Here is a 17,849-nt window from a genome sequence, read left to right as displayed (position 1 = left end):
CCTTCCTCTTCTTTTTATCTTCTCCAACTATGCTCCTTCGCAAAACATTTGAGTCATTGTTTTTACCCTTTAGCAACACCTTCGACTACTGTTAATATAGAAAAAAAGGGTTGTAGAAGAGAATTGAAAATATTTTTCAATGGAAGTGGAGATCAATACGGACGGATGGAGTCCTAAAGATCTGCAATGAGGTGCATGGATCAAATCAAATTAAAAGAGAGCTTTTTACAGATGGCCAAGGCTAGTGAAGAGACGATCTCTTCAATAACAATATTCTTGGCAATGACAGAAATTTCGTTTCTTGATCTGATGGTTACTACAATGGGTTTTGGTAAATAGATGAGCATGTATATACATGTATATAAATTGTTATGAATCTCTTATGGAGAGAGTCATATCAATCACAATTTACGCAAATAGCTTCTAAAGGTGCGCCTTTGTTGTTCTTTCCCCAACAGTAGTAAGTGAAATCAAGTCAGCAACACCTTCGACTACTGTTAATGCAGAAGGAAAGTTTTGTAGAAGAGAATTGAAAATATTTTTCAATGGAAGTGGAGATCAGCATGGACAACTGTGCAGATGGAGTCCCAAAGATCTGTAATAAGATGCATGGATCGAATCAAGATAAAAGAGAGCTTTTTATAGATGGCGAAGGCTAATGCAGAGACGATTTCTTCGACAACAATATTCTTGGCAATGATGGAAATTTCGTTTCCAGATCTGATAGTTACTTCGATGGGTTTTAGTAAATAGATGGGCATGCATATACATTTGTATGATTTGCTTTTAGATTGATGAAATCTAAAAGCAATACAAGTTGTTTGAGCTAATAAAAGGGAAAACTGTAGATTGATGAAATATGGGTAGAAATAAGTATGAGAATACATGTTTTTCAAGCTATTTATGCACTAAATCATTGTTGCAATATTGGTTCATTTGTCAATCTACTCTTGGATGGTGTTGTGAGTTAATAGATTTGTTATAATTTTTTAGGTAATTTGAATGAAATTGGTACTGGGTATTAGTATTGAAAGTTTTATTTGTACATAATCAAATTGAATGAAAGTTCTTCTGGCATTAGAGATTGAAAGTTTTATTTGAAAGGGATGAGTGAGGTTCTTAATACGGATCCAATAGGGCAGATTTGCAATAATGGTGTGAAACAATCTTATATCATTCAAATGGGTCTAAAAGAAGTTCAAAATCATATTCATATGATCAAAATACACTTGGAGCATCCTTCAATTCATATGAGACAAATTTGATGCAATACTTGCAATTATGAGCTTAAGGAGTATAATCTAACCTATGGACCAAAACTACACAAAGAGATGCCTAAAGTGAAACTTTTATGAATATTCAAGTTCATTGGGCGTAATTTGAAGGTGTACAAGTCTATCAAACAAAGTGGATAAATTTGAAAAAACATGTGTAATGTATGTGCAACTTAAGGAAAACGTGTAAAGCATGTGCATAACTCATGGGTAGCCTTAGGGGACTGTTATACATGTTATTTGAGTCTTAATGATGCATTCTGTAAGTCTATTTATTTGTGTTAAGTTTATACTATCTTATTTATTTTAGTATTACTAGTTTAGTTGTTTGGGTTTTAGTGTGCCGCCCCTTTGTTATAGACAATTAAAATCGGCTAGTCTTGTTTAGGCACTTTAGGGTTTAACTTATCCTTATTCTCTTAGGGTTATGTTTAGTTTTCTTTATATATACTCAAGTCATCTTTTGCGTGGGAAAATTTTTAATAAAAAATTTAAAATTATTCATACTATTTGCGTGTTTTTATTATTGTGAAAGTATGAGATTACATTTTTCCAATTGCATCAAGAATCAAGGTAAATTTATCAATTTAATTGTGGTGTTTTTCTTGTTTCTCTAATTCTCAATTATTAATGTTCTTATTGTTTTTTTACATTGGGTGCTATAGATGAGAATTTATTATTGATTTTTGGAGTTATTTCATCTTGTTATAGAGTTTTTGAACTTAATTCATAAGGTTTTGCATCATTTCTTTCATTGAACTTGTAGTTGAATAATCGGAAAGTGTTCTGATTTCAAACATGAAAATTCTAAAGAGAGAAGCACATCCATAAGAAATGAATCCAGTGATAGTAAAAATAGGAGTTTTGATTCAAACAATGAGAAGCGTCTGATAACCAACAACAGAGAAAAAAAAAAGAGCCGATGGATAAAGGGACAACAGCAAAAGGAGGTAAAAAGTTATGGAGGGCAAAGTTAGAATTTAAAAATTTTTTTTTTATTTATTTTTTTAATCCTAAAAAAAATAGAATAACTTAATTATTAATTATTTAATTGTATAAAAATATTTTAATATATTTTTTTTAAATCGAGATTATGTTTTATCAAAAATTAAATAATAAATCTTCCTGCTGTAAATATAGCAACTTTTACTGTCCTAAACAAGTTTGAAGGCGGTGTGAATAAAGAGGCAAGTAAATCAGCTTGCTACTGCTTTGGCTAAACTTGCTTATTTATATGCTAGTTTCTGTACTTGGGAGGATCTTCCTCCTTCTTTTCATGAGATTGTAATTTCGGATTTGAATCATTAATGGATTTCTTTTTTTATTTGAAAAAAATAATTTAAATTTAATTTGTTTTGTCTTAAATTAAATTCGTGACAATATATTGAAAGGATTCTAAGGGCAATGATTTATTGGATGTAGTTTTCATGCAGTAGAATAGAATTCTTTGTAGAATATTCCATAATAAATAAAATTAAAATCTAAAAAATGGAATTAAAATTTTTTAATTAATTAAAAAAATTCCCAACAGTGAATTTTGGGCTTTATCCCAATATATATTTTTTTATTTTACATATTTCCTTAATCATTTTAATTTTTTTTCAGCAAAATAAATTTAAGAAAAAGAATTGTGGGATAAATGACTTGTTATTTCCTTATTCAGTATCGCGATTTTCGTTAATATATTTTGTACTACCAACGTATCTGTACGCATTAAGGATTTTAGGAAAAATATAATTTTAAAAATATATATATTTAAAAAAATCCAAATTCAACTCCAATCAAGAATACAACTTCCAACATAATATTTCTTAATAATAATAATAATAATAATAAAATCTTCAAAATTAATGAATGAATTACTAATATTCATGGAATTACTCTTAATAACATTTAAGGCAGATGCGTTATATAAAGGAAGCAAATCATTTAATTTAATGTGATAAAAACTCTTGCTTGATTATGCCAAGTTCGTCTTCTGGTTATATATACAGGGATTTTCCCTCTTCTATCTTATACTGTAAAACTTCAATAATCATACTCTGCTGTATTTCTTATTCATTTTCAAGAAAAAAAAAATGAAATTTCTCATGTTTCTGTTTTTTTTTTATTTCTCCACGTCAACAAGCGTAGAAGGAGCAGACATTATCGAGGAAACATGCAAGAAAACCGAGTACTATGATCTTTGCGTGAAAACGCTGAGATCAGATCCTCGTAGCTCTAATGCTGATCTTAAAGGCCTTACTCAGATAACCCTAGAAGCTAGCTTAGTCTTTGGCAGAGGAGCATTTATCAAAATAAAGAAGATGTATAATGAAACCAAAGAAAAAGGTTTAAAGAGTTGTCTTCATGTGTGCGTGGAAAACTATGAGCTTGCTGTGGTTAAAAATTTACCAGCTGCAATAAAGCTTTTAGGACAGAACAAGTTTAACGATGTAAATAGCTATCTTTCTGCTGCTGATGATGCTCCAGAGACTTGTCTAGATTCATTTTCTGAAGAACCTAAAACTGATGTGCCGCCTGAATTAGCTGCTTGGAATGATCATTTTGAACAACTTTGTACAATAGCTCTTGACATGTTAAGCAACCTTGATAATTGATTCTCTCTTATGGGCAATACTTGCTTGGAAACCCTATATTTGATAACTATGAAATAATACAATATCAATATTTACTTTTGCTGCAGTTCTTACCATATCCTGTCAATTTTCTTATACAAATATACTATGTACTTTTACTGTTAATTTTTATGGGGAACACTATCTGATCACATGAGATCAAGAAAGAATGGGATTCCTAGAGATGGAAGCCATTCATTTCCTGAGATAAAGTTCCTAACAGTGAATTTCATGGCCTCACGCCTATTAATTTTGTGGTAGCTGGTCCATTTGACTCTTCTATTTGTAGCAGCTCCAGGTCCTCTATTTCCATATTCTGCATAGAATATGGTTGCCAAATTGGTTTTGTTATCCTCCCACTCTAACCATCCAGCGGGGTCTATTATATTGTCTATGAAGCTTTGCATGACTATCGTTGTTGAGTATTCCTTCCATGGTCTTCCAAGATATGATTTGATTAATGATGATCCACTTCTCTTAAGATCATCTGCTGCTGTTATAGTACAATTTTGAATTACTATCCCTGTGGTTTTAGTAGATTTATTTCTCCCCTGTGCTGTAATAGTTATTGTGTTTGATTCACCTTTTGGAGGAAGACGGGCATAAATCGCACAGTTTTGAAGAACCACGGTTGCATCGCCAAAAATGAAATCTATCGTGCCATAAATTTCACATTGCCTATAAAATTGCTTGTTCTGATGAGTATAAAGCGTATCTTGATACCCAGAAAATTTGCAACGGTAAAAGACTGATCGAGCACTGCTGCGGAGTGCAACAGCTTGCATATTTGCTGCCCCAGCTGTATTTTCAATTGTCATGTCCATTGCCATGAACCCATCACCATGAATCCCTAACTAAAAATAATTTGGTTGTCAGATTTATGAAATCTCATTCAATTATGAAATCTCATTCAATCTTCTTTACACTTTCAGATGCATCAAGTTACAATGAAGTAGAATCTGTCAAAAATTTTACCTAACGTAGCTGTGTCGTATGTCTTGTAGCCACCTCCAGCGCTTCTACTCCCAGAGATAATTGTTTTATCAATGCCATCACCGATGAAAATGATATTTGTTTTGTCATCTTCAACGAGGACATTTTCAGTATAAATTCCTTTTTCAATTTTGATGATGAATTTCCTAGCACTGAGCTTTGGAGCAGCTGCGATTGCATCCATGATCTTGCTATAGTTTCCATTGCCATCCGTTGCTACAATCAAGTCAAACGTTGTTTTATGTTGTCCTTGGACTGTCCAGGACAGAAGAATGAGTAGAAAAATGAGACTTGCAATCTGCAAGGAAGCCATAGTCCACTCTTGCTTTCTTCTTGAGGAGCCTGCAGCCGATAGTTAAGAATGCAACACAGAACTTTGTTGTTTGCTTTGGAGACGATAGAGCCCCACTCTTTTATAATATGTTGGCACTATCTGCCTTTGAAACTTGTAAAATGAGGGAGCTTCTATGATTTACTCAACTGGCAAAAATCAGCAGGATGTTGAGAGCTGGTTGATTGCATTTCTTAAATTAGTTACAGTGAACTCGTTTTTGTTCTCCACTATAGAGAGACAATAAACTAAGTTGCTTTATTTTGTCTTGAGATTGGTACAATTTCCACCTGTAATGGCAGATTCACACTCTATATACGTATGCATATTCATTTCTCTCCATTTCAAGTAAAACTTTTTTATTCTAAATAATGGATTTATGATTTAATTAATCACAATTAGTGTAGAAAAAGCAGTAGCAACAGCAAATTTGGCAACTTGGGGTTGAACAATTTTGGTCTCATCAAATCTTTGGTTTCCCACTATAGAGAATTGAATTCAGGAAACTACAGTTGAAAGTGAAGAATGAGTAGAAAAATGAGACTTGCAACCAGCTGAATCTGCAAAGAAGCCATAGGCCACTCTTGCTTTCTTCTTGAGGAGCCTGCAGCCGATAGTTAAGAATGCAACACAGAACTTTGTTGTATGCATTGGAGACGATGGAGCCTCACTCTTATATAATATGTTGCCTGCACTATATATCTGCTTTTAAAACTTGTAAAATGAGGGAGCTTACAGAGAAAGAACTATGATTTGCCCAAGTAGAAAAAAAATCAGTAGGATGTTGATTGCATTTCTTAAATTAGTTAAAATAAACTCATTTTATTCTCTTTGTTTTGTTTCCAGTATAAAAAGACAATAGTTGCTTTTTGTCTTGAGACCCACTCTATATATATCTATGCATATTCATTTCTCTCCATTTCAAATAAAGCAGTAGCAACAACAAATTTGGCAAGTTAGGGTTGAACAATTTTGGTCTCATCAAATCTTTTGTTTCCACTGTAGAGAATTGAATTCAGGAAACTACAGATGAAAGTGGAGAACATGTCCATTATAGAGATTGCTACAGTTTCCAACTGTAGTGGCAGATTTGTATTCTATGTATAAACATACACAATCAATTCTTTAATTTTCAAATAAAATTTTTTACATGAAAAAAATTTAAATAAATTTTTATAAAATAATATATGATTAAAATTTAATTCAATTTTTTTGAATATGTGTATGTTTGCATATAGAATACAAATCTGCCATTACAGTTGGAAACTGTAGTAATCTCTATAATGGACATGTTCTCCACTTTCATCTGTAGTTTCCTGAATTCAATTCTCTACAGTGGGAAACAAAAGATTTGATGAGACCCAAAATTGTTCAACCCTAACTTGCCAAATTTGCTGTTGCTACTAGACTAATTGTGATTATTAATTAAATCATAAACCCATTATTTGGAAAAAAAAATTTTCATAAGAATTGAACTCAATTCATTTCTTTTTTATTAATTTTTTATTTAAAATAAAAGATTTATTTATTTAATTTACAAAATTTTCATTTAAAAAAAATAAAATCATAGATAATTTTAATTATTAGAATTTATTTAAATTCTTTTCTCTTAAATTAAATCATCTTAAATAGATAATAAAAGAAATAAATAACAGTGGAGAACATCCTGCTGATTTTTTCCAGTTGAGTAAATCATAGAAGCTCCCTCATTTTACAAGTTTCGAAACAGATAGTGCAGACAACACATTATATAACAGTGGGGCTCTATCGTCTCCAATGCAAACAACAAAGTTCTGTGTTGCATTCTTAACTATCGGCTGCAGGCTTCTCAAGAAGAAAGCAAGAATGGACTATGGCTTCTTTGCAGATTCAGCTGGTTGCAAGTCTCATTTTTCTACTCATTCTTCTGTCCTGGACAGTCCAAGGACAGAAGAATTCACGTATGCCATGAGATATACTAGGTTGTCTACATTAGAATTTACGAATATGTTGCATTGTATAACTTGATGATGATATGGATGGATGTTGAAAGATCCTTTAGTCCTCGTATGTTATGGTATGATGATGATACGGTACAGAAGACCAGTGAGGCCCATTCTACGCCCCTGGCACTATGTTAAGAGAAAGACCAGTGAGGCCCATTCTACGCCCCTGGCACTATGGAATGTTATGTTATGTTATGTTATGTTAAGAGAAAGACCAGTGAGGCCCATTCTACGCCCCTGGCACGATTGGACTATGTAGAGGACTATTGGTGACAAGTTCATCCTTGATGTGATTTGTTTGTGCTGTGTTGCATTTCATGAAAGCATGAAAGATAAATTGAATGTTTTACTATTCTGCTCACTGGGCTTTATAGCTCACCCCTCTCCCTTAACCCCCAGGTTTGCAGGTACAGGATAGACCAGTAGGTCAGCCGGAGTAGAGTTATGTTATTGTAATAGCTAGATGTGGACATTAATATGATGTAATGTAAAAGTATAGTATAGAAATGTAATGTATTGATGCTTATGGAAGTTTAGAGTTGTGCTTGACCATAGTATGATTGTTAATCCCCTTGTGGTACATGATCTTAAATGTTAAATGATGATTATTGTAAACCAAGCTTAATGTATGTTATGTTACCTCATTGGAGTATTTGATGAGGACTCCAGTGAGGGATTTTATGTTATGATTTGTGCATGCACAGGTTAAGCTTGGTGAAGGAATGAATGAATGAAAGAATGATAGAATGAATGAAAGAATGAGTGAATGAATGACCAATGAGAAAGTTTTGAATTTTTTATGTAATTGTTGATCATGTATGGGATTAAACAGGTTTACAGGATGAATGTCAGGCTTGCTATGGGTCCCGGCGGCCTTAAGCCGATCTGGATCCTAGCGCCGGTAGCAGTCCGGTTTTCGGGTCGTTACAGGAACAACCTTATATCATTTAAATACATCTAAAAGGAGTTAAAAATCATATTCATATGATCTAAATACATTTAGAGTATGCTTCAATTCATATGAGATAGATTTGGTGTAACACTTGGAATTATGAACTTAAAGAGTATAATCTAGCCTATGTGCCAAAACTATACAAAGGGAAGTCTAAAGTAAATATCAAGGAAAGCTTTTGTAAAGATTTCAAGTCCATTGAGCGTAATTTGAAGGTGTACAAGTCCATCAAACAAAGTGAGCAGATTTGAAAAAACATATGTAATGCATGTGCAACTGAAGTAGAATGTGCAAGGTATGTGCACAACTCATGGGCAGCCTTAGGGACGTGTTATACATGTTATTTGAGTCTCTGATGAGTTACAAAACTCACAATTTTTTTCCTCATTTAATTCCTTGATTTTACTGTAATTTTGATATAAATATTTAATTTTAATTTTAATTTAATTTTGAACAGATTTGTGAGCAGAAGTTGAGAAAAAATGCTGAATTAAAAGATTTTTTATACTGGGAAGCTACAACCTTGATCAAACCTGTAACCCGAGGCGATGGAAAGATAAATATAGATTTTGCTACCTAAGCAAGGATAAGATCAACTTCAAGTGGAGTCAAATTGAATCAAACTCAATCAGATGAGGATAAAGATCATATTACGATAGAGATAAGATTAGGATAGAGATAAGATTAGGATAGAGATAAGATAGGGATAATAGAATTTATTTTAAATTTTATCTTTTTATGCTATATAAAGGCTCTTAGCATTAAACCTACTCTCACTTCCTCTCTTTCTGCCCCCACCTTCTTCTCCATCTTCTTTTCTTTTTCTTCTTCTTTGCTTAGTTGTTATAATTTTTTATAGCCATGAGTGTCTAAAAATTTATTTTCAGTTGAAAGTTAAATTAAATTGAGATTTGTTCAAGTTGTGAGGTTATGCACTTTAATTCTCTTCATCTTATTTCTATTTTTTATTAATTTCTGAATTCTATTCTTGGGAAGATAACATATTGCTAATTAATCTAATTAAATCCATAATTGTTTAATTGGATTAATAATAAGTAGCAATTAATATATTAGTTTATATTAAGAAATTAGTAGATTTGATTTAAATAAAACATATATTTTTATTGATCAAGTTTGGGTTCTTCTCTCTTAATGCAGTTGACTAATTAAATCTACACGTGTGTTGGGATTGTTAGTTAACTAGGAATTAATTTAAGCGCGAAGCGGATTAATTTATTCATAAGGAAGAATTGGTGGGATTCGCGTGTTTGACCATTATAACCAAATAATAGATAATAATATGAAATATTTTTTTTCTAATCATCAACTGCAAAATACCTCAATTTGATTATCTTCAGCTGAAAATTTTTTTAATTATTTGTTTCTTCAATTTCAATTGCATTATTTATTATTTTTCTTTAAATTTTTTTTTTTAACTTGTCCAAAGCAAAATCATTTTCATAAAAACAAACTCTCTTCTTCTCACTTTTTATATTAAACTACTCTTTTATTTCAAACTTGTCATTTAAATTAAACAGGTCTTGGTATTGATACTCACTTACTCTATCTACAAATTCTTATCAATTAAGAAAAGGAAAGTAAATTTTAAATTGACAGATTTGACATCCGTCAGTCTTAATGTATTTTATAAGTCCATTCGCTTGGATTAAGTTTATACTATCTTATTTGCTTTAGTATTGCTAGTTTAGTTTTTGGGTCTTAATGTGCTGCCCTTTTGCTATGAGCTATTAAATTTGGCTAGCCTTGTTTAAAGATTTTAGGGTTAAGCTTATCCTTATTCTCTTAGGATTAGATTTAGTTTTCTTTATTTAAAACTCAAGTTATCATTTGCGTGGAGAAATTTTTAATAAAAAATTCAAAATTATTCAGGCTATTTATGTATTTTTATTATTGTGAAAGTATGAGATTGCATTTTTTCAATTGTATCAAGAATCAAAGTAAACTTATAAATTTAATTGTGGTGTTTTTTTAATTCTTAATTATTAGTATTATTGTTGTTCTTTGCATTAGGTGGCATAGAGGGAAGTTTATTGTCGATCTTTGGAGTTATTCATCTTGTCATAGAATTCTTAAACTTATTTATAGGATTTTGCATCGTTTTTTTTGTTGAACTTGTAGTTGGATAGTTTAAAAGAGTTTTGAAACATGAAAATTCTAAAGAGAGAAGCACATCCATAAGAAATGAATCCAATGATAGTAAAAGCAGGGGTTTTGATTCAAACAATGAGAAGGGTCTGATAACCAACAACAAAGAAAAAAGAATAGCCAATGCAGAGAGGAACAAGATCAAAAGCAGGTGAGAAGCTATAGTGGGCAAAATTAGATTTTAAACATTTTCTCTCTTATTTTTTATTTTTTTTAATTATAAAGAGACTAAATAATTTAATTATGAACTATATAATTATATAACAACGTTTTAATATATTTTTTAAAATTAAAGAATTATTTTATCAATAATATAAAATCTAAAAATTAAAGAGTAAATCTTCCTAAAAGTAAATATAGCAACTGTTACTGTCCAAAACAAGTTTGAAGGTGGTGTGAATACAGAGACAAGTAAATCAGCTTGCTACTGCTTTGGCTAAACTTACTTATTTATATGCTAGTTTCTATACTTGGGAGGATCCTCCTCCTTCTTTTCATGAGATTGTAATTTCAGATTTGAATCATTAATGGATTTCTTTTTTTATTCGAAAAAAAATAATTTAAATTAAATTTGTTTTGTCTTAAATTAAATTCGTGACAGTGTATCGAAAGGATTCTAAGGGCAATGATTTATTGGATGTAGTTTTCATGCAGTATAATAAAATTCTTTGTAGAATATTCCATAATAAAATAAAATTAAAATCTAAAAAATGGAATTAAAAATTTTTAAATAATAAAGATATTATGAATATTAATGTTCAGATATTACTTTTCTATAATACCATCCATACAAAATTTCAGGTAATCATTAGAACTGATTAAAAAAATTCCCAACAGTGAATTTTGGGTTTTATCCCAATATATATTTTTTAATTTTACATATTTCCTTATTCAGTATCGCGATTTTCGTTAAATATTTTAGGAAACAACATAATTGCAAAAATGTATATATTAAAAAAAAAAATCCAAATTCAACTCCAATCAAGAATACAAAACGAATTAAACTTCCAACATAATATTTCTTAATAATAATAATAATAAAATCTTCAAAATTAATGAATGAATTACTAATATTCATGGAATTACTCTTAATAACATTTAAGGCAGATGCGTTATATAAAGGAAGCAAATCATTTAATTTAATGTGATAAAAATTCTTGCTTGATTATGCCAAGTTCGTCTTCTGGTTATATATACAGGGATTTTCCCTCTTCTATGTTATACCGTAAAACTTCAATAATCATACTTTGCTGTATTTCTTATTCAGTTTCAAGAAAAAATAAAAAATGAAATTTCTCATGTTTCTGTTTCTTTTTTATTTCTCCACGTCAACAAGCGTACAAGGAGCAGACATTATCGAGGAAACATGCAAGAAAACCGAGTACTATGATCTTTGCGTGAAAACGCTGAGATCAGATCCTCGTAGCTCTAATGCTGATCTTAAAGGCCTTACTCAGATAACCCTAGAAGCTAGTTTAGTCTTTGGCAGAGGAGCATTTATCAAAATAAAGAAGATGTATAATGAGACCAAAGACAAAGGTTTAAAGAGTTGTCTTCATGTGTGCGTGGAAAACTATGAGCTTGCTGTGGTTATAAATTTACCAGGTGCAATAAAGCTTTTAGGACGGAACAAGTTTAACGATGTAAATAGCTATCTTTCTGCTGCTTATGATGCTCCAGAGACTTGTCTAGATTCATTTTCTGAAGAACCTAAAACTGATGTGCCGCCTGCATTAGCTGCTTGGAATGATCATTTTGAACAACTTTGTACAATAGCTCTTGACATGTTAAGCAACCTTGGTAATTGATTCTCTCTTATGGGCAATACTTGCTTGGAAACCCTATATTTGATAGCTATGAAATAATAAAATATCAATATTTACTTTTGCTGCATTTCTTACCATATCCTGTCAATTTTCTTATACAAATATACTATGTACTTTTACTATTAATTTCTTTGATTAACACTATCTGATTACATGAGATCAAGAAAGAATGGAATTCCTAGAGATGGAAGCCATTCATTTCCTGAGATAAAGTTCCTAACAGTGAATTTCATGGCCTCACGTCTATTAATTTTGTGGTAGCTGGTCCATTTGACTCTTCTATTTGTAGCAGCTCCAGGTCCTCTATTTCCATATTCTGCATAGAATATGGTTGCCAAATTGGTTTTGTTATTCTCCCACTCTAACCATCCAGCGGGGTCTATGATATTGTCTATAAAGCTTTGCATGACTATTGTTGTTGAGTATTCCTTCCATGGCCTTCCAAGATATGATTTGATTAATGATGATCCACTTCTCTTAAGATCATCGGCTGCTGTTATAGTACAATTTTGAATTACTATCCCTGAGTTTTCAGTAGATTTATTTCTCCCCTGTGCTGTGATAGTTATTGTGTTTGATTCACCTTTTGGAGGAAGACGGGCATAAATACCACAGTTCTGAAGAACCACACTTGCATCCCCAAAAATGAAATCTATTGTCCCATAAATTTCACATTTCCTGTAAAATTGCTTGCGCTGATGAGAGTAAAGCGTATCTTGATACCCAGAAAATTTGCAACGGTAAAAGACTGATCGAGCACTGCTGCGGAGTGCAACAGCTTGCATATTTGCTGCCCCAGCTGTATTTTCAATTGTCATGTCCATTGCCATGAACCCATTACCATGAATCCCTAACTAAAAATAATTTGGTTGTCAGATTTATGAAATCTCATTCAATCTTCTTTACACTTTCAGATGCATCAAGTTACAATTAAGTAGAATCTGTCAAAAATTTTACCTAACGTAGCTGTGTCGTATGTCTTGTAGCCTCCTCCAGCGCTTCTACTCCCAGAGATAATTGTTTTATCAATGCCATCACCGATGAAAATGATATTTGTTTTGTCATCTTCAACGAGGACATTTTCAGTATAAATTCCTTTTTCAATTTTGATGATGAATTTCCTAGCACTGAGCTTTGGAGCAGCTGCGATTGCATCCATGATCTTGCTATAGTTTCCATTGCCATCCGTTGCTACAATGAAGTCAAACGTTGTTTTATGTTGTCCTTGGACTGTCCAGGACAGAAGAATGAGTAGAAAAATGAGACTTGCAATCTGCAAGGAAGACATAGTCCACTCTTGCTTTCTTCTTGAGGAGCCTGCAGCCGATAGTTAAGAATGCAACACAGAACTTTGTTGTATGCATTGGAGACGATGGAGCCTCACTCTTATATAATATGTTGCCTGCACTATATATCTGCTTTTAAAACTTGTAAAATGAGGGAGCTTACAGAGAAAGAACTATGATTTGCTCAAGTAGAAAAAAAAATCAGTAGGATGTTGATTGCATTTCTTAACTTAGTTAAAGTAAACTCATTTTATTCTCTTTGTTTTATTTCCAGTATAAAAAGACAATAGTTGCTTTTTGTCTTGAGACCCACTCTATATATATCTATGCATATTCATTTCTCTCCATTTCAAATAAAACTTTTTTTTAAAGAAAGATATTTATAAAAATCCTAATTTGTAGATCATTACATCATTTATGATGAACAAAATAAAAAAAAAAAAAAAAAAGTAGCAACAACAAATTTGGCAAGTTAGGGTTGAACAATTTTGGTCTCATCAAATCTTTTGTTTCCACTGTAGAGAATTGAATTCAGGAAACTACAGATGAAAGTGGAGAACATGTCCATTATAGAGATTGCTACAGTTTCCAACTGTAGTGGCAGATTTGTATTCTATGTATAAACATACGCAATCAATTCTTTGACTTTAAAATAAAATTTTTTGCATGAAAAAAATTTAAATAAATTTTTATAAAATAATAAATGATTAAAATTTAGTTCAAATTTTTTGAATATGTGTATGTTTGCATATAGAATACAAATCTGCCATTACAGTTGGAAACTGTAGTAATCTCTATAATGGACATGTTCTCCACTTTCATCTGTAGTTTCCTGAATTCAATTCTCTACAGTGGGAAACAAAAGATTTGATGAGACCAAAATTGTTCAACCCTAACTTGCCAAATTTGCTGTTGCTACTAGACTAATTGTGATTATTAATTAAATCATAAACCCATTATTTGGAAAAAAAAAATTCATAAGAATTGAACTCAATTCATTTCTTTTTTATTAATTTTTTATTTAAAATAAAAGATTTATTTATTTAATTTACAAAATTTTCATTTAAAAAAAAATAAAATCATAGATAATTTTAATTATTAGAATTTATTTAAATTCTTTTCTCTTAAATTAAATCATCTTAAATAGATAATAAAAGAAATAAATAACAGTGGAGAACATCCTGCTGATTTTTTCCAGTTGAGTAAATCATAGAAGCTCCCTCATTTTACAAGTTTCGAAACAGATAGTGCAGACAACACATTATATAACAGTGGGGCTCTCTCGTCTCCAATGCAAACAACAAAGGTCTGTGTTGCATTCTTAACTATCGGCTGCAGGCTTCTCAAGAAGAAAGCAAGAATGGACTATGGCTTCTTTGCAGATTCAGCTGGTTGCAAGTCTCATTTTTCTACTCATTCTTCTGTCCTGGACAGTCCAAGGACAACCCAAAACAACGTTTGACTTGGTTGTAGCAAAGGATGGCAATGGAAACTATAGCACGATCATGGATGCAATCGCTGCTGCTCCAAAGCATAGTGCTAGGAAATTCATCATCAAAATTGAAAAAGGAATTTACACTGAAAATGTCCTCGTTGAAGATGACAAAACAAATATCATTTTCATCGGTGATGGAATTGATAAAACAATTATCTCTGGGAGTAGAAGCGCTGGAGGAGGCTACAAGACATACAAAACAGCTACGTTAGGTAAAATTTTTGACAGATTCTACTTCGTTGTAACTTGATGCATCTAAAATTGTAGAGAAGATTGAATGATATGTCATATATTTGACAACCAAACTACTTTTAATCAGGGATTCGAGGTGATGGTTTTATGGCAATGGACATAACAATTGAGAACACAGCTGGGGCAGCAAATAAGCAAGCTGTTGCACTCCGCAGCAGTGCTCAATCAGTCTTTTACCGCTGCAAATTTTCTGGGTATCAAGATACGCTTTATACTAATCAGAAGAAGCAATTTTATAGGCAATGTGAAATCTATGGCACGATAGATTTCATTTTTGGCGATGCAACCGTGGTTCTTCAAAACTGTGCGATTTATGCCCGTCTTCCTCCAAAAGGTGAATCAAACACAATAACTATTACAGCACAGGGGAGAAATAAATCTACTGAAAACTCAGGGATAGTAATTCAAAATTGTACTATAACAGCAGCAGATGATCTTAAGAGAAGTGGATCATCATTAATCAAATCATATCTTGGAAGGCCATGGAAGGAATACTCAACAACGATAGTCATGCAAAGCTTCATAGACAATATAATAGACCCCGCTGGATGGTTAGAGTGGGAGAATAACAAAACCAATTTGGCAACCATATTCTATGCCGAATATGAAAATAGAGGACCTGGAGCTGCTACAAATAGAAGAGTCAAATGGACCAGCTACCACAAAATTAATAGACGTGAGGCCATGAAATTCACTGTTAGGAACTTTATCTCAGGAAATGCATGGCTTCCATCTCTGGGAATCCCATTCTTTCTTGATCTCATGTGATCAGATAGTGTTCACCAAAAAAATTAACAGTAAAAGTACATAGTATATTTGTATAAGAAAATTGACAGGATATGGTAAGAAATGCAGCAAAAGTAAATATTGATATTGTATTATTTCATAGCTATCAAATATAGGGTTTCCAATCAAGTATTGCCCATAAGAGAGAATCAATTACCAAGGTTGTTTAACATGTCAAGAGCTATTGTACAAAGTTGTTCAAAATGATCATTCCAAGCAGCTAATTCAGGCGGCACATCAGTTTTAGGTTCTTCAGAAAATGAATCTAGACAAGTCTCTGGAGCATTATAAGCAGCAGAAAGATAGCTATTTACATCGTTAAACTTGTTCTGTCCTAAAAGCTTTATTGCACCTGGTAAATTTCTAACCACAGCAAGCTCATAGTTATCTACGCACACATCAAGACAACTCTTTAAACCTTTGTCTTTTGTCTCATTATACATCTTCTTTATTTTGATAAATGCTCCTCTGCCAAAGACTAAACTAGCTTCTAGGGTTATCTGAGTAAGGCCTTTAAGATCAGCATTAGAGCTACGAGGATCTGATCTCAGCGTTTTCACGCAAAGATCATAGTACTCGGTTTTCTTGCATGTTTCCTCGATAATGTCTGCTCCTTGTACGCTTGTTGACGTGGAGAAATAAAAAAGAAACAGAAACATGAGAAATTTCATTTTTTATTTTTTCTTGAAACTGAATAAGAAATACAGCAAAGTATGATTATTGAAGTTTTACGGTATAACATAGAAGAGGGAAAATCCCTGTATATATAACCAGAAGACGAACTTGGCATAATCAAGCAAGAATTTTTATCACATTAAATTAAATGATTTGCTTCCTTTATATAACGCATCTGCCTTAAATGTTATTAAGATTATTATTATTATTATTATTAATTAGGAAGTATTTTACGTTGGAATTTAATTCATTTTGTATTCTTAAATAGAGTTGAATTTGGATTTTTTTAAATACATGTATTTTCAAAGTGATATTGTTTCCCAGAATACTTAATTCGTACAAATACTTTGGTGGGTGCAAAATATATTAACGAAAATGGCAATTCTCTATAAGAAAATAACAATTCATTTATCCCACAATCCTTTTTCTTAAATTTATTTTGCTGAAAAAAAAATTGGAAAAGATTAAGGAAATATGTAAAATAAGAAAATATATTGAAATGAAAGGAAAGAATCTAACAGCCATAATGAACGAATATCAAATGATTCAAATCCGATATTACAATAATACAATCTCATGAAGAGAAGGAGGAAGATCCTCCCAAGCACAGAAACAATCCGATATTATCTCTTCATCCCCACCACCTTGAAACTTGGCTTGTACAGTTTGGCCCAAATTGCAACTGAATCGGATATAATTGCTAATCAGAACCGAACTTTCGAGTATTATAATTCGTTGGGACCCCAAATTGATTTATATTCTCTCGTTAAATTTGTGACATTTTCGTTACAACTGAATTAAATACCATTGTTACTCAGAACTTGACTCTCAGTATTATAATTTGTTAGTATTTTAAGTGGTTTCATCTCGTTTCATATAGATAACACTTTTCTCGCTTTATCACTGTTCTGATATCAATTGAAATAGTTAAATCTAAATTAATTTAAATAATTTTTAAATTTAATTTTCATTTAATTTAAAATAATTAATTTAAATTATTTAATTGTTTCGTGCCCATAATGCAACGAGAGCTCTCACAGCTTAAAATAGTAGAAGTCAATCCATCTCCACTGTAACCTCTTGTATTTAAAGGTCTGACTGCTGAAATATAAATGTCCATTGAAATATGCTAAGAAAATTGAAAAATATTTTTTATATTTTCTCTGCTTAAAAAGTAAATGTATATAACATATTACTCATGTTCCTTTAA

General features: G+C 31.6%; 6 protein-coding genes across 6 annotated transcripts; 3 read left to right on the top strand and 3 right to left on the bottom strand.

Annotated features, from left to right (window-relative positions):
* The first annotated feature begins 645 nt into the window (after positions 1-645).
* LOC110624983 (pectinesterase inhibitor) lies at positions 646-3,874 on the top strand. The gene is made up of 2 exons (XM_021770460.1): positions 646-739; positions 3,408-3,874. The coding sequence occupies exons 1-2, from the start codon at positions 646-648 to the stop codon at positions 3,872-3,874; spliced, it is 561 nt and encodes a 186-aa protein (XP_021626152.1).
* Positions 3,875-4,041: 167 nt separating this feature from the next.
* Positions 4,042-5,198, bottom strand: LOC110624984 (pectinesterase 2). The gene is made up of 2 exons (XM_021770461.1): positions 4,839-5,198; positions 4,042-4,746 (listed from the first exon to the last, which is right to left on the bottom strand). The coding sequence occupies exons 1-2, from the start codon at positions 5,196-5,198 to the stop codon at positions 4,042-4,044; spliced, it is 1,065 nt and encodes a 354-aa protein (XP_021626153.1).
* Positions 5,199-7,061: 1,863 nt separating this feature from the next.
* Positions 7,062-12,127, top strand: LOC110624985 (pectinesterase inhibitor). Its single transcript, XM_021770462.2, has 2 exons — positions 7,062-7,156; positions 11,656-12,127. Exons 1-2 carry the CDS (start codon positions 7,062-7,064, stop codon positions 12,125-12,127), a joined length of 567 nt encoding a protein of 188 aa, XP_021626154.2.
* A 167-nt stretch (positions 12,128-12,294) lies between these two features.
* Positions 12,295-13,433, bottom strand: LOC110624986 (pectinesterase 2). The gene is made up of 2 exons (XM_021770463.2): positions 13,103-13,433; positions 12,295-12,995 (listed from the first exon to the last, which is right to left on the bottom strand). The coding sequence occupies exons 1-2, from the start codon at positions 13,431-13,433 to the stop codon at positions 12,295-12,297; spliced, it is 1,032 nt and encodes a 343-aa protein (XP_021626155.2).
* A 1,365-nt stretch (positions 13,434-14,798) lies between these two features.
* Positions 14,799-15,946, top strand: LOC110624987 (pectinesterase 2). The gene is made up of 2 exons (XM_021770464.2): positions 14,799-15,138; positions 15,246-15,946. Exons 1-2 carry the CDS (start codon positions 14,799-14,801, stop codon positions 15,944-15,946), a joined length of 1,041 nt encoding a protein of 346 aa, XP_021626156.2.
* A 167-nt stretch (positions 15,947-16,113) lies between these two features.
* Positions 16,114-16,623, bottom strand: LOC110624989 (pectinesterase inhibitor). Its single transcript, XM_021770465.2, has one exon. It carries the CDS (start codon positions 16,621-16,623, stop codon positions 16,114-16,116), a length of 510 nt encoding a protein of 169 aa, XP_021626157.2.
* Between the last annotated feature and the right edge of the window lie 1,226 nt (positions 16,624-17,849).

The sequence above is a fragment of the Manihot esculenta genome, chromosome 10 (assembly GCF_001659605.2).
Source record: "Manihot esculenta cultivar AM560-2 chromosome 10, M.esculenta_v8, whole genome shotgun sequence".
Classification (NCBI taxonomy): domain Eukaryota; kingdom Viridiplantae; phylum Streptophyta; class Magnoliopsida; order Malpighiales; family Euphorbiaceae; genus Manihot; species Manihot esculenta.
The sequence above is the reverse complement of the archived record's forward strand: the minus strand, read 5'-3'. Positions and strand labels throughout refer to the sequence as shown.